The sequence below is a fragment of the Camponotus vicinus genome, unplaced genomic scaffold (assembly GCF_025532165.1).
Source record: "Camponotus vicinus isolate PSW18456_S1 unplaced genomic scaffold, iyCamVici1.0 SCAF_1, whole genome shotgun sequence".
NCBI lineage: Eukaryota > Metazoa > Arthropoda > Insecta > Hymenoptera > Formicidae > Camponotus > Camponotus vicinus.
This window is the reverse complement of record NW_028141945.1, coordinates 20906129-20921396: the sequence shown is the minus strand read 5'-3', so window position 1 is coordinate 20921396 and position 15268 is coordinate 20906129. Positions and strand designations below refer to the sequence as shown.

General features: G+C 29.6%; 1 protein-coding gene and 1 long non-coding RNA gene across 3 annotated transcripts; both read left to right on the top strand.

The window, feature by feature from the left end:
- The first annotated feature begins 254 nt into the window (after nucleotides 1-254).
- On the top strand, nucleotides 255-3737 carry LOC145959467 (guanine deaminase-like). 2 transcript variants are annotated; one of them, XM_083078321.1, is made up of 10 exons: nucleotides 255-406; nucleotides 851-1081; nucleotides 1340-1471; nucleotides 1596-1847; nucleotides 2096-2314; nucleotides 2461-2568; nucleotides 2634-2738; nucleotides 2874-3039; nucleotides 3167-3313; nucleotides 3438-3737. In XM_083078321.1, the coding sequence occupies exons 3-10, from the start codon at nucleotides 1373-1375 to the stop codon at nucleotides 3635-3637; spliced, it is 1296 nt and encodes a 431-aa protein (XP_082934447.1). In that variant the 5' UTR covers nucleotides 255-406; nucleotides 851-1081; nucleotides 1340-1372; the 3' UTR covers nucleotides 3638-3737. The 2 variants fall into 2 exon arrangements, with proteins under 2 accessions (XP_082934447.1, XP_082934446.1); XM_083078320.1 differs by lacking the exon at nucleotides 851-1081.
- A 4297-nt stretch (nucleotides 3738-8034) lies between these two features.
- LOC145959206 (uncharacterized) lies at nucleotides 8035-14911 on the top strand. Its single transcript, XR_014434938.1, has 3 exons — nucleotides 8035-8135; nucleotides 13369-13483; nucleotides 14660-14911. It is a non-coding gene; the product is annotated as an uncharacterized LOC145959206 (long non-coding RNA).
- The last annotated feature ends 357 nt before the right edge of the window (nucleotides 14912-15268 follow it).

The window sequence follows — 15268 nt, the reverse complement described above, 5'->3', positions numbered from 1 at the left end:
CAATCACTCGAGCTATCTATCTATTGTCCTTTCCCACCAAGGAATACGAAATCACTGAAGAGTTTCTCGGTCCAGATCTGAAGGATGAAGTTCTGAAAATCATGCTTGTGCAGACTTAAGTCTGTCAATGCACACCTTTCGAGGTAAAACTAAAAGTGTCTTTTTTTTAGCAATCAAAGTTGAGAAAAAGACATAGAATAGAAAAATTTAGAGATATTGACAAGAATATTAAAAAACAAAAATGTTTTAGGCTTTTGTCGCCATTGGAAATGGTACACATTGAATTGAGAGTGAAGTGTTCCAAGCAAGTAGCCACTACCATTCGCGGTTTTATTATTCTCACTAAGCTCTCCGTCGTCTTGGACTGACGCGGTTACTGGAGCAACATCGACAAGCCGCACGCAAAGTATGTCCCTCGTTGATGAGGTCGAAAATTCTATATGTAATTCCTGGTTTCTGTATTTATCATCGAACACAATTAATAATCGAATTTATATTTTTTTTAATTTTTTAAAAATCAGTTGATATTTATGTATTTAATTGTCAATTAATATTAGCTTCAATTAAAATTCGTGAGATCAATTTCTGACCGAATCCTCTTTACCATTAAATATACCATCTTAATTTCCGTCTCTATCTTTAATTAATATCCAGTTATTTGCGTATTTTTGTGTGGTGCAATTCTCCGTATCTCGCGTTCAATAATCTTGTAATTATCGCGATTATATTTCGGTGGAAGTCGCGGATCGCACCGAAGATGTGTCGTATAGATCCCGTACGGTCGAAAAAAATACATAATCACGATATATGTATCAGATATTGAATATAATCAAATGCATGGTTTTTCCAGATTAAATCAACTGTTTTGCAACATTGTCGTTTTCTATATCGTCAATAATCTCTGTTACAATAGTCACATGCTGTGATAACATATCATAAATATCTCGTTAAATTATTGTTGTTATTAAGAGATCGAAGCACTTTATAATTGAGTACTTTGTGAGAGAAGTGATATTGTATTTAATATTATATTTGAGGATAATGAGAATTTTTACTTGCATTTAAAATATATTACACATATGTATGTATGTTCCTTTATATACAAGTAAAATTATTTGCACAATTATTTTTTTTTTATTATTATAATAAAGTACATAATAATGAGTAACGATGATAATATAAGAAAAAATGCGTTATTTTTAGTCTTCTTATGAAAAGCTAATTTTATGATAGTTGTACTAGATTAAGAGATAATATAGAGATATAGAGAAGAAACATTTTTTAAAAATATTTTAAAGCTTGAAAAAGGCAGTGTACATGTTTCATTATATTGTTCCAGTGGTAATTGTACATATTAAAGCAATACTGCACAATGGTTCGACAAGTTTTTACCGGTTCTATGATTCATGCAGATGAAAAGGAAGAAGTGACTTTTCAGGAGATCGTTGCGATATTTGTCGAGGATGGCAAGGTATTGAATGTATTCCATATATTACTTTTACTATTTTTTTGTTTTGTTAGTAACTCATCTAATATAGATAAAATATAAAACAGTAACAATATCTTTATTAACATTTGTATTATACAATATTCAGATTATTGATGTTACGGAAAATCCAGATCAACAGAAGATAGATAATTTTCACGCAGATGAAGTTAATAATTTATCACCGGGACAATTTATAGTACCTGGATTTATCGATTGCCATACTCATGCAGTGCAGTTTCCGAATCTTGGATTAGGTTTCGATAAGACTCTCTTAGATTGGCTGGAAACCTATACTTTTCCATTGGAGAGGCAGTATACTGATCAAGAACTTGCAGAAAAAGTGTTTGAAATAATTGTGGTATGTAAAACAAATCTTGAAACATTTTATCTAAGAATAATAGTTATATACAGTAATATAAAATAATACTATAATTAATATATAAAATAATATATAAAATAATAATCGTATGTAAATAATATAAAATAATACTATAATATGTTAAATAATACTTTAAATAATGTATAAAGTATATTATTATAAAATAATAATTGTATTTTACTTAAAATATCCTTATCTCTTCATTATTATTTTAATCATTATTGCAGAAACGAACTTTACAAACTGGTACAACAACAGCATGTTATTTTGCATCTCTTTATACCGAAGCATCTGCGATTCTCGCACAGAACTGTTCACAGTTTGGTCAACGGGCTTTTGTCGGAAAAGTAAACATGAACACTCCACGGGATGATGGATATTACGAAACCACGAAAAAATCAATTGAGACTACTAAGACTTTCATAAAAGCTGTCGAACGAATAGGAGTAAATACAAATTTATATCTTATTTTCTGCACATTGTGATGAGATAATAGTTTTCTAGTTTTCTTTATATATATATAGATAGAAAATTTCACATTGATATATAATCATGTAAACAAAAGATGTTATACTACTCAAACTACTTGTAGAATCCCCTTGTGAGACCAATTATCACACCAAGATTTGCATTGAAGTGCGACATGGAATTAATGCAAGAGCTGGCAAAGATTGCTAAAGAAAAAGATTTACATATACAGGTATATTACACTTGTCTAATATTCATCACACATTATCAATTCAACTTGTTTTTCATTCTCTGTAGAGTCACATTGCTGAAACTGAAGACCAGTTAAAAAGAATAAAAGAAAAATTTGGAGAAACTACATGCACAGCTGTTTATGAAACCGCTGGTCTTCTTACCAACAAGGTAAGATTGAACTTTGTTTCGTCAATATGTTAAATACATGGTGAAAGAATCGATATTACACATATTATTCTCATACATAGAGATATTTCAATTAAATGTATGTTTATAGTGTATATTTATAACATTTTTTTACAGACAATATTAGCACACGGAATCTATCTTGAGGATAGCGAACTTTACACGCTTGCGAAACGAGGAACAGCTATAATTCACTGTCCGTCTTCGAATATAAATCTGAAAAGCGGTCTTTGCGATGTGCGGAGACTAAAAGCTAATAATATTGACATCGGTCTCGGAACAGGTACTGCAAATATTTTATCTTGCAAAAATGTTATTAATAATGACATTTTTTTTATATAAAATTCAATGTAATAACTAATCGACATAATGTCCATTATAACGTTATTAATGAATGTGTCTCCTCTCAGATGTTTCTGGTGGATCAAGTTACAGTATCTTGGATGAAATGAGATCGGTTTTACATGTATCAAATTCTCTATCTCTAACGGGACATAATAATGCACCGTTTGATTACAAAGATGTCTTCTTTATGGCAACATTAGGAGGTGCTAAAGGTAAAGTTCGAGTATTACATATATTAGAAATGATAATTATTGTGTAAAATATGTCTTTTTATATAACAATATATACTATAATTTTCAATCTAACTAACAATAAGTGTATATTGACTGTGCTTAGCCCTTTCAATTGGGGACAAAGTCGGTAATCTAGTGCCAGGCAAAGAGTTTGATGCTCTCGTCATAGATTTGAACGCAGAAAACAACTTGTTGGATAACTTCAGAGAGTACACACTCGAGGAAAATCTTCAAAGATTTATATATTCGGGGAATGATCATAATATAGTATCTGTTTATGTAAAAGGTAGAAAAGTTAAGTAAAAAACATTTTATTTTATAAGATGTTACTTTTGCACTGTGACAATTAAACGTTAATTCAGTAATGTAAATAAGCTGTTGAATAAACTATGAAATGCTTCTATTTTTGTATTTTATAAATAAATTTATAAATATTCTGTAGTAATATATTTTGAAGATTAAAATTAAATGAATGCATTAATTTTTCGTATCTCTTTTAATAATTTTATTAAGGCTCCCGAGTACTCGCCGTGAAACTCTGAATTGACAGTGGCGACATAAGAATAAAAGCACTGCGGTAGGAATAAGAACTATATGCAACGACTTATCATGACGCATGTAAAGCCGACGGCACACGGTATGATTTTTCGTACTGGATTTGATAAGATTTAGTAAAATACTAAAAATGCACCAATTAGAATGCAGCATTTCTAATATTTTACTAAATCTTATCAAATCCAGTACGAAAAATTGTACCGTGTGCCGTAGGCTTAAGATAGAAAAGGATAGCGCAATCGCACTATCCTTGTTCTTTTAAGATATCGCGTTACGGCTGAGCTACGGCCTGAAAACGATTTCTGGTCTTTCGTGGCAAAAGCAGTAATGTAACAAGACCAACAGGTGCCCACTTTTTGTGAAATTTATATTTATATGTATATATATATATATATATATATATATATATATATATATATATATATGTCCAAATTATAGTTAAAATTATATGTACGGTAAAATATTATACAATGATGAAAATAACAGTAGGATGATAGCTAATAAAGTAAGCAAATATACAACATATAGAATATGGGCGCCTATTAGACTTGACATTTTATTGCTTTTTCGCTATCGATACTTATATGCATCATCTGCACGATGAAAAGATAAGAATAACATGATTGTTCATTTTTGTCTGATATCGTTCAGCAATCACAATTTTATAGATCGACAAGAACATTATTTTGGTCTTTTTTCGATTATACGTGGAAAAGCAATAATACATAATGTATATGTGCTCACTTTATTAGTTATCATCCGACTGTTATTATCCATCATCGTACAATATATTTTACCGTACCCAGTCAGCAAAGTCTGTTCAAACAGATTTTGTCAATTTCTGCTACAAATTTTTGTCGACAGTAAGATTGCAGATTGTATAAAAAATTTGTTATATCAAATAATGATAACAGAATGTCAGCAGAAATGTTACAAAACCTGCTGACATAATTTGATAGCAGAAACTGAACAGGATTTGTTTAAAATTATCATAGCAGATTGGTGGCAGAAATCGAGCAAGATCTGCGCAACACAATTCGATAACAGATTGGTTGCAGAAACCGAGCAGGATCTGCGCAATGAAATTTGATATCAAATTCTCGGCAGATATCGAGTAGAGCCTGCTGATATAACTGACGGCAGATTGATGGCAGAAATTGAACAGGATCTGTGCGACGCAATTTGACAACAGATTGTCGGCAGAAACCGAGCAGGATCTGCGCAATGAAATTTTATGTCAAATTATCGACAGAAATCGAGTAAAGCCTGCAGATATAACTGACGTCAAATTGATAGCAGAAATTTAACAAGATCTGTGAGGCGCAATTTGATTGCAAATTGATAACAAAAATCGAGCAGGATCTGCGCACACAATCTCTGATAGCAGATTGACGACAGAAACGGAACAGAGTTTGCATGATTCGATAGTTCCTTCACTTACCGCTACGTGAGCTGTACTTTCTCGTAATTTAATTTCTGTCAGAAATATACAGGGTGACCCATTTTAACTTAGGCAGCCAAATAACTCGAAAAATAAGCAAGATAGAGAAAAATGTTTTAGACAAAAGTTGTATGGTTTCGAGGGGGCCATAAGATGGTATCATTGGTTTGACCTTGAAGAGTCATTTGAAGGTCACGTGAAGGTCACTTCAATTTTTTTAAATGGAACATCCTATATATTTTTGTACATTCTTGTAGCTCATCTCGAGAGCTTTCCAAAACACTATAATTAAGTACATTTTCGTTAAGTACTTTTTGAGTTATGAGGCTTGAAATAATTTCTTAATTTTACATAAACCGTAAAATATCTTGTAAAATATTCATTTTTCGATTACCTTACCTTAATAGTTTTATGTACAAAATAATGAGAGGAATCAATTGGTGTAAAGAAAACACATAGTTGTTTCGAAGAAAAAATATGTAATTTGCAATTAACAATTCCATATTTTTTCTTAAAAACAACTATGTGTTTTCTTTACACCAATTGATTCCTCTCATTATTTTGTACATAAAAGTATTAAGGTAAGATAATCGAAAAATGAATATTTTACAAGATATTTTACGGTTTATGTAAAATTAAGAAATTATTTCAAGCATCATAACTCAAAAAGTACTTAACGGAAAGGTACTTAATTATAGTGTTTTGGAAAGCTCTCGAAATAAGCTACAAGAATGTACAAAAATATATAGGGTATTCCATTTAAAAAAATTGAAGTGACCTTCACGTGACCTTCAAATGACTTCAAGGTCAAACCAATGATACCATCTTATGGCCCCCTCGAAACCATACAACTTTTGTCTAAAACATTTTTCTCTATCTTGCTTATTTTTCGAGTTATTTGGCTGCCTATGTTAAAATGGGTCACCCTGTATATAAAGTCGCGAATATGAATAAAAGACTAAGAATATAGTAATTATCATTTTAATTTCTATCACTTTAATTTCTGATATCTGATACAAGCAGATGAGATTCAGAATATTAAACTGATTGGAATAATTATTCATGTACTGCCTATTTGAGGCATAAAGCAAGAATTTAATTTTAAATAAATTACATCTCCAGTTTTACAAGTTACATTTACTTTTATCATTTACTTTATTATTAATTTAATTAAATTAAATTAGTCCTTTGCTATATGAGATTTAACTACGATATAACATATATTACATTAACATATATTACGATATAACATATGACATATATGTCATTTTAGAAGAAAATTGTAATTAATTTGCCGATAATATTCTTATTTAGCACTTGTAATAATCAATTTTGTTGCATTTATATAATATTAATAAAAGTAAGCGCAAATCTTGTGCAGTTTCTGCTGTCAATTTGCCATCAGGTTGCATGCGCAGATTCTGCTCGGTTTCTGCTGGCAATCTAACATCAAATTGCATCGCACAGATCCTGCTCGGTTTCTGCCGACAGTTTGTTGACAGGTTATGTTTTACAGACTCTGTCGCCAAAACAAAAGCTTAATGCGGACACAGATGGCTACGGTTCTGGTGTGGGATTCTGATCGAATTTGCTGCCAATCTGCTGCCAACCTGCTAACATTTTGCTTACTGGGGTACATATAATTTTAACTATAATTTGGACATATATATACATATATACATATATATATATATATATATATATATATATATACCGCAAAAGTGTTCAATTATTTACGCGGTCCGCGACGGCTGATTCTTTAAGTGCGCGTCTTCGATATATATCGAAGTCCTCGTCCCGCAGACGTAACAATATATATATATATATATATATATATATATATATATGTAATTATATAAATAAATAAATTAATTAATTATTATACTAATTATATACCCATTATATATATATATATATATATATATATATATATATATATATCTGAAATTATATACATATAAATTAATTATATATATATATAATTTATTTTTTTCACTTACTGGATAGTAGACATCCTGCTGAAGTACATACGGATTGCAATCATATATCTACCTATTAGAGAATTGATAATTTGAACTCTAACGGCAAGATATACCTACCTAACCCTAACATTACCATAAAGTTATCAGCATGTTACCTACATATTACAATTCTTATGCAGCGCCTCACTACTGTCAATCAATGAACTACAAGACGTGAAAAATGGCCTCGTAAGCGAGAAATGACAACTTAATTTACGTTGCGCCGTATTTCGTGATTATTTGCTTTATGCTAGTGCTATGACGTCCAATGTATTTCTGAAACCTGTAAAATTGTCCGATAATAACTAGTGTAAGGTGAAGGAACATTTAAAACTCTTTTCGACAGTAGTCAAAACGCATGTTTTCTCGCGTTTCTGGACTTCGTTTCGGACTTAGTTTACGGCTATTTCTTAATTGTCAAGGGAAGGAATTAGTAATCGGACATTTTTTCAAGTATGCTGAATCGATCTGTAGTGTAATTTTATTAAAATATCATTTCATTTACAAATGCGGCGCAACGTAAATTGGGCTGTAATTTCTCGCTTACTGTCACAATTTCAATATGGCCGCCGTGAGTACTCGGGAGCCTTAATAAATATCTTTATAATCACCTTAATTCGAATTCAATTATTCTTAAGATCCTTGTAATATTCTTTTAAAAATATACTTATTATTAACAAAATAAAGAAAAGATACGCGATTTTGTTTGAAACATCGGATATAACGTTTGCATAAGAAGTACGATCCGAATCTTCTTTCGTGATTTTACGTGCAGGACAAGAAAGTGAGTACATATTTGAGAAATTTTTCGTCCAATAACATATATTATAATAACAAAATACTTTTCGCGCTCAGTCATACGAGATGTTTAAAAAAACTGTTCTTATAAATGACAAATTTTATCACTTTAAAAATGTCTTAAATTTCACGTGTTGAACTGTCGTGTACCCATACAGCACAGAATATTGCAGCAATATTATTAATATTGTTGTAACATTCTAACAACATTGCAATATTGCTGCTATTTTCTGCTATTGCTGCAATTTACATTTTATGATTAAAAATTAAGAATAATTTAAATAATCAAGAAATATTAATTGTATTTTCAAGTTTTATTTGATTGTAATGCGATTTCCGTTTTTTTTTTATACTGTTAGTAGCGATTGTAAAATCAAATTTAAATTCCCTGATAGAAATCGCGTTATAATCAAATAGAATTCGATAGTGTGATTCATATTTATTACACATTCTTGATTTTAATCGTGAAGAATGTCCAATCACTCGAGCATACCCATACAGCACACAAAGATTGCATACACATTGCAGCAATCTTTCACCGCAATATTGCAACATTGCAAATTCACTGCAAAATGTTGCTGCACCATTGCTGTGGAATTGCAGCAACGTTAAAATGTCCGCTTTTAGGAATATAAGATTGTAGTAATGTTACGGTGTATTGTATTTATAATATTAAAACGTGTTTTACTACAAATGCAGACCGTTTTAAATTTAATAAATAAACTTTGAAAATATTAAAAAAATGTTTAAGAAAGATAGGAAAAAACATTTCCCTTTAAAAAAATTTCACGCCTTTAAAAAAATATCTATTAGTGTTTTATATTAATAAATTTATTAATAATTAATTTTTTATCTATAAGTATTTCTTATTAAATATTTATCTCAATAATATACATACAATTATTTTACATACCCTCGACACCAGAATATTTTAATACGTGCAATAAATGAACTATTTCTCATTTATCCATTCAGTGAAGAAAAATCTGTTTAATATTCTGAATCCCAACGAGGGATCCAGATTATTAAATAAATTATTTGTTAAAAATCTAGATCCCTTATTAGAATTCAGAATATTAAATAAATCAAGTCAATTTATCAGAAATTAAACTGACTCAAGACAAGAAATATAATTACTACATTAGTCCTTTGTAGACCTTATATCCACTTTAGACGAAAATTCGAATACGAGTTAGTTAAGTTTGGTGTCGCCACGTAGCGGCAAGTAAAGAAATACATGTTATACATTTTCGTTATGTTAAAATGTTGCTGCAATATTGCCAAAGTAATATTACAAAATAATATCTCTACAATATTTCTGCAGCATTACACTGCAATGTGCAATGTTGTAACATTGCAGCAATGTTGATGCAAACTTCTATGCTGTATATCTATCTATCTCCTTTTTCATCAAGGAGTATGAAATCATTGGCAAGTTTCTCGGTCTAAATCTGAAAATAAGGATGAAGTTCTGAAAATCATGTCTGTATAGAAGCAGGCTCGAGCCGGTTAACTTTATAAATTTATAAAATCCTTTGTACAATTAAGCTCGACTAAAAAGATTTATAACCACCATCATTCTAGCAGGTAAAGACGAACGCTCTTGATTATACTAATCACATTACATTAGATTTTCTTTACATGTCTCTCTACATCATTATTGCTTCCTCCCTCCCTCCCCTCTCTCTTTCTTTCAGAATATTTTGATCGTATAGATCTATGTGACGAATTGCACCGAACAACAAATTTTCCCAATTTACAAATTTAGATTTAAAAATTTTTCCAATTTTTTATTTTTTGATATATATAACATTTTTATTTAATATTTATAAATCGCACGAAAAATTAAGACTGCAGATTACGGGACCTACATGAAATTAGTTGTCATTTTTTCATTTTGAATTCATTTTAGTCGTTTTAGTCTTGTTCGACATTTCTTTTACATTGTTCCAAAGTTATAAATTAAAAATAAAACAAAAAAATATGACGGAAAAAGCAACAAACTATTTTTTAATGTTATTTTTCGAAAAATCCAAATTTCTTTAATATTTCGGATTGTTGTAGTTGTCTTAAATATTGTTCCAAAATATTAATTCTTTCAAAAAAGGATTTAAAAAGATGTAACAAGAGATAATATAAAATGCCCAAAATAATATTTTTATGTTTACACATTGTTATTTTCTTCTGAACACATTAAATTATATATTTAACCTGAAAAAAAAAACAAGACAACTCTTAGTTTCACCGGAACAAACATATAAAAGGCACTTCATTCTTAGAAATAGATACTAATTTTGTTTTTTTCGAATAGTAACGTTGCGATAGTGATACCAAAATGCAGGGATGGGAAAGTTACTTTTTAAAAGTAACTCGTTACCGTTACTCGTTACCGAGTAAAAAAAGTAACTCGTTACCGTTCTGTGGGATAAAAACATTTTTAATCGTATTTCTATAAATCTTCTTAATTAGCAGTAAACTGATCTTTGATATTTATCAATCATTTTTTTAATTATTTAAAAATTTAACTATTAATACATGTATAGAATTTGTCAAATTAATCATGTGCGTGAAGTTGGCACCGCCATTTCATTAAAAAAAAAATTGTGCTGCATTGTGCTGGGTTTGTGCCATATTGTGCCGCAAAAATTAATTATACATTTCGAAAAACAAAGCATTAAATCACAAAAATCATTTTTTTCGCGAGCACCGCCATTTTGTCTTACTGAGAGAAAAATAATTGTGCTGTGTTGTGCTAAATTTGTGCTACATTGTGTCACAAACATTACAACCGTATTTCTTCTCGTTTCAGAAAAAAAAATTTAAATGTAAATTTTTTAGATGTAAAATTTTAGTCTTATAACTTTTAAACCATGCCAGGTAGCTCAATTTCTCCACTTGTGCTGAATTGTGCTAATCAAGACGTATAAAAGCTACGCAAGAAAAGCCTCACTACCCTCGAGGGTTAGCTAGAGATCAATCGAAAAGGATAGCGGATGAAAAAAAAATTTAATTTTTTCGAATTTTCTATACTTGTGCCAGATTGTGCTAGTCGAGCACAACAACTTTCCCTAATGGCGAAACGACGTCAGATCGTTATAATTCGCAGTACAGTCAAAATAAAAATGTCAACTTTGAGTATGTAAATTTCATAGTCTTATAACTTTTAAACCATGCCAGGTAGCTCAATTTCTCCACTTGTGCTAAATTGTGCTAATCAAGACGTATAAAAGCTACGCAAAAAAAAGCCTCACTACCCTCGAGCACAATTATTTTTCTCTCAGTAAAACAAAATGGCGGTGCTCACGAAAAAAATGATTTTTGTGATTTAACGCTTTGTTTTTCGAAATGTATAATTAATTTTTGCGGCACAATATGGCACAACCCAGCACAATGCAGCACAATTTTTTTTTTTAATGAAGTGGCGGTGCCAACTTCACGCACATAAATTAATCACTGATTCTTCTGAAGTTTTTATAATTAAGACTCAAAAAATATAGATGTTGCAAAATATTTTATGTCTCTTCCTTTATATAAAATATAAAGGATTCATATGTTCCATTTTAATATAGCTAACATTATTTTTATATATCTTTATTATAATTTTCATACCAACATAATATTTTTATGCTAAATACATATTACAAAATATATAACAAAATATAATACAAATTTAATATAAAATATAATTCGAAATTTAATACAAAATAATTTATTACATGGAATAATTTATTATACGAAAATGTTTAAAATATACGTATAATATAAAATTTACTAAAAATTTTTACATAGTCCAGACGAGACTGATCAGCGAAGATTAATTACGCGACATTTATTATTAATAATAAATATGCAATAATAGAATTTAATAAGTTTTATATAACGTAAATAATCGTGATCAAAAGAGTCATTAATAAAATTATTGATCGTTTCTTCGATTGTAAAAGAAAGTATTTGCATTACTGGCGCATTTTGTATAGATTATCAAAGGAAATATTCAAAATGAAAAGATAGAATAAACTTCGAAATCAACAATTAAATTACTAAATAAATCGCGATTTAAAATTCGCGAGAAAACGCGACGAATAAATAAATCGACAATAATCGGAATATTCGCGATTGCGAGATACGCATAATTTTTATAATATGATAATCGAAACCATCAATAGACACGCGTGCGATATAATTATTATCACACAAATGATGACAGACGAAGATATTTTGACAAACATTTGTGATCCGTATTGTTTATGACCATAAAATTCACTGTCCGATTTATTTGCGATTAATACGCGACTTTATACGAATTTCACGATTGAGAATAAAATACATATCCTATTTCGCGCATGATTAGCTGAATAAGATGAAATGAGCTCTATAAGCTTTAAAATATAATTAAAAATCGCGTTGTGGCCACGTATAATAGAAAATAACAGAACGAATGATTTTCAAAGTCCCTCTAATAATCAATGTAATTGTAGAGTTTAATAAGATTTAAATAATGTAAAGAATCACGTTTAAAACAGTCATTAATAAAGTTATCGATCGTCTCTTAAATTATAGAAGAAAATATTTGCACCACCAGCATTTTGCACGAACTATTACAAACAATATTCAAAGACGTGGAAAGATAAATAAAGCTTCAATGTATAAGTCAACGATTAAATTATAAGATAAATCGCGATTTAAAATTCCCGAGAAAATGCGACGAATAAATAAATCGATAATATTCGGAATATCCGATTGTGATATGTATACCTTTTATAATATAATAATCGAAGCGCCTCAATACATTATAATCGCGCGCGATATAATTATCACATAAATGCGAAGATATTTGGACAGACAATTTGATGTCTGTAATATTTACGAATACAGTACTCACTGTCCGAGTCAATTGCGAATCTTTATAAGATAAATCGCGACTAGAATTCACGGGAAAACGCGACGAATAAATAAGTCCATAATATGCGGAATATTTGATCGCAATACGTAATTTTTATAATATAATAATCGAAGCTCTCAATAGACACGAGCGCGATATAATTATTATCACGTAAGTATAGAAAATCAAAAATATTTCGACAATCATTTGAGGTCTGTAATGTTTGCGAATATACAATTCACCGACCGATTTACTTGCGAATTTTTATAAGATAAATCGCGATTTAAAATTCGCGACGAATAAATAAATCGATAATATTGAAAATATTCAATTGCAGATACGCGAATGATATATCAGTAATATCCGATAAAAAGAGGAGCGATCTTAAAAATGGAGAACGATTAACATCTTGTGTCCATATCAGATTTCGCAAGATCAATCTGCTAAGAAAAGTTAAGTGATCCATTAAACGTCGAGAACTTCACTGTAGGAGGGAACGAATCCTGGATCTTCCGGACTATTCCCGATAGCAATGATTTCAGTAATAAATCAACGACAATTATCCCTCGTCATTATCTCCAATTCACGAAATTGATACGCATATCAGAAAACATGTTCTTCCATTATTAAGAAATATATTTCTTTATTGAAAATTAAATGGATATAACGACCTTTTTTATTGAAATGTGATTACGAACAATTATATTTATAAATAATAAAATACATGCATTATTGGAGTTTGTGTTAAATATGCGAACACATAATTTGGGGTATCGTTCGCGCGCGCGAGACGAATCGAACCCGATATCAGCAAGATTTAAAAAATTTCAATTCGAACAGTGTGCAAAATAAAATAAATCAAATAATTTTAAACAATTAATTCTAGATTAATTCTCTAGATTCTTATTCTTATAACGTTATATTAATAATTTCTTTTCTTTTAATCAATATCTTACTGATATAGGGGTACCCATTCGATTTGTCTCGAAATTTTTAAGTATTCGCACATTTTATATAACATTCATGTATAATTTCGCGTATATATAATATATAACATTAGTAAAAATTATAAAAATATTTTGGATACGTGAATTTGTGCATGTATTTTATTATACATATATATATAATGGTATATACCTAAAAACTAATATTTCAAAATGGCGATGGATGTCCTGCAAATAGTTTCTTAAAAGAAACTAAAAATTAATGTTAATATCCCCAGCACCTAGAAATAATTTTTCAAAAGAGACAAATTATATTAATTAAAAATATATTCGTTCGTAATTATTTTTATCAAAAAATTTATACAAATTAATTACAATATGAAATTACATGAAAAACTAAAATTTATACACAACGCTATATTCATATTTAATCTACTATTAAATCTTTCTGGCATTATATATATAGACAATAATAATACCAATCCTAATAATGATAGAACATTTTTAACGAAGAAAAGAAAAGATACATTTCTCTCATCTAAATATATATTATTTAAATTAATTCGACGTTAAAGAAGCGTATCGTCGTTGAATTACTACCGAAATCATTGCTTTCGGAAATTGCCAGGAAAACCTGCGATTAGTTCCTTCAATCTTACAATAAAAATTCCCAATTTTTAACAGGGCACCGAACTATACGTCGCGAATGGATCTCACAAGAACCGGAGAAAAATAATTCTCCATGATGAAAATCGTTTTGACTCCTCGGCGGTACGAGCCACGCAATTTTCATTAAAGTTTATTTAACGGAAGGAACAATGATAACTCTTTTATTAAAACGACAATCTCGTCTAAGAACGCGAAAAAGAATGCGAAAAAGAATGCAAAAAGAACACGGTGTTTTCGCAACGGTAATTTATTAATTTATTTATGAATATTTTCCGATACGAAAAAAAATTCGTAAATACAAATATAACTGAAAAAATAAATTATTAAATTCATAATAATTAACTCGCGATTCTATAATATCGAAGGTGATCGTTAAATTTTGTGAAGTTAATATTTAATCGTTGACTTATCACGAATCTTATTGAATCTTCACTCCCTTATTCGACATTTCTTTATATTTAATTAGCAATATTTAGGAATATTATCTGACGAGAGGGACAGCGATAAAATTCTTCTGTTAAAATGATAATCTTGTATAAGGACGCGAAGAGAACGCGGAAAGAACACGGTATTTTCGCAATCATAATTTAATAATTTATTTTAAGAATATTCAGTTCCGCGCGA

Bases quoted from the DNA above. Each gene is read 5' to 3' on its own strand.
- LOC145959467 (XM_083078320.1), top strand. From the start codon at position 1,373: ATGGTTCGACAAGTTTTTACCGGTTCTATGATTCATGCAGATGAAAAG. The intron at 3,040-3,166 runs GTACTGCAAATA...GTCTCCTCTCAG, and splicing joins TGACATCGGTCTCGGAACAG to ATGTTTCTGGTGGATCAAGT. The intron at 3,314-3,437 runs GTAAAGTTCGAG...GACTGTGCTTAG, and splicing joins AACATTAGGAGGTGCTAAAG to CCCTTTCAATTGGGGACAAA.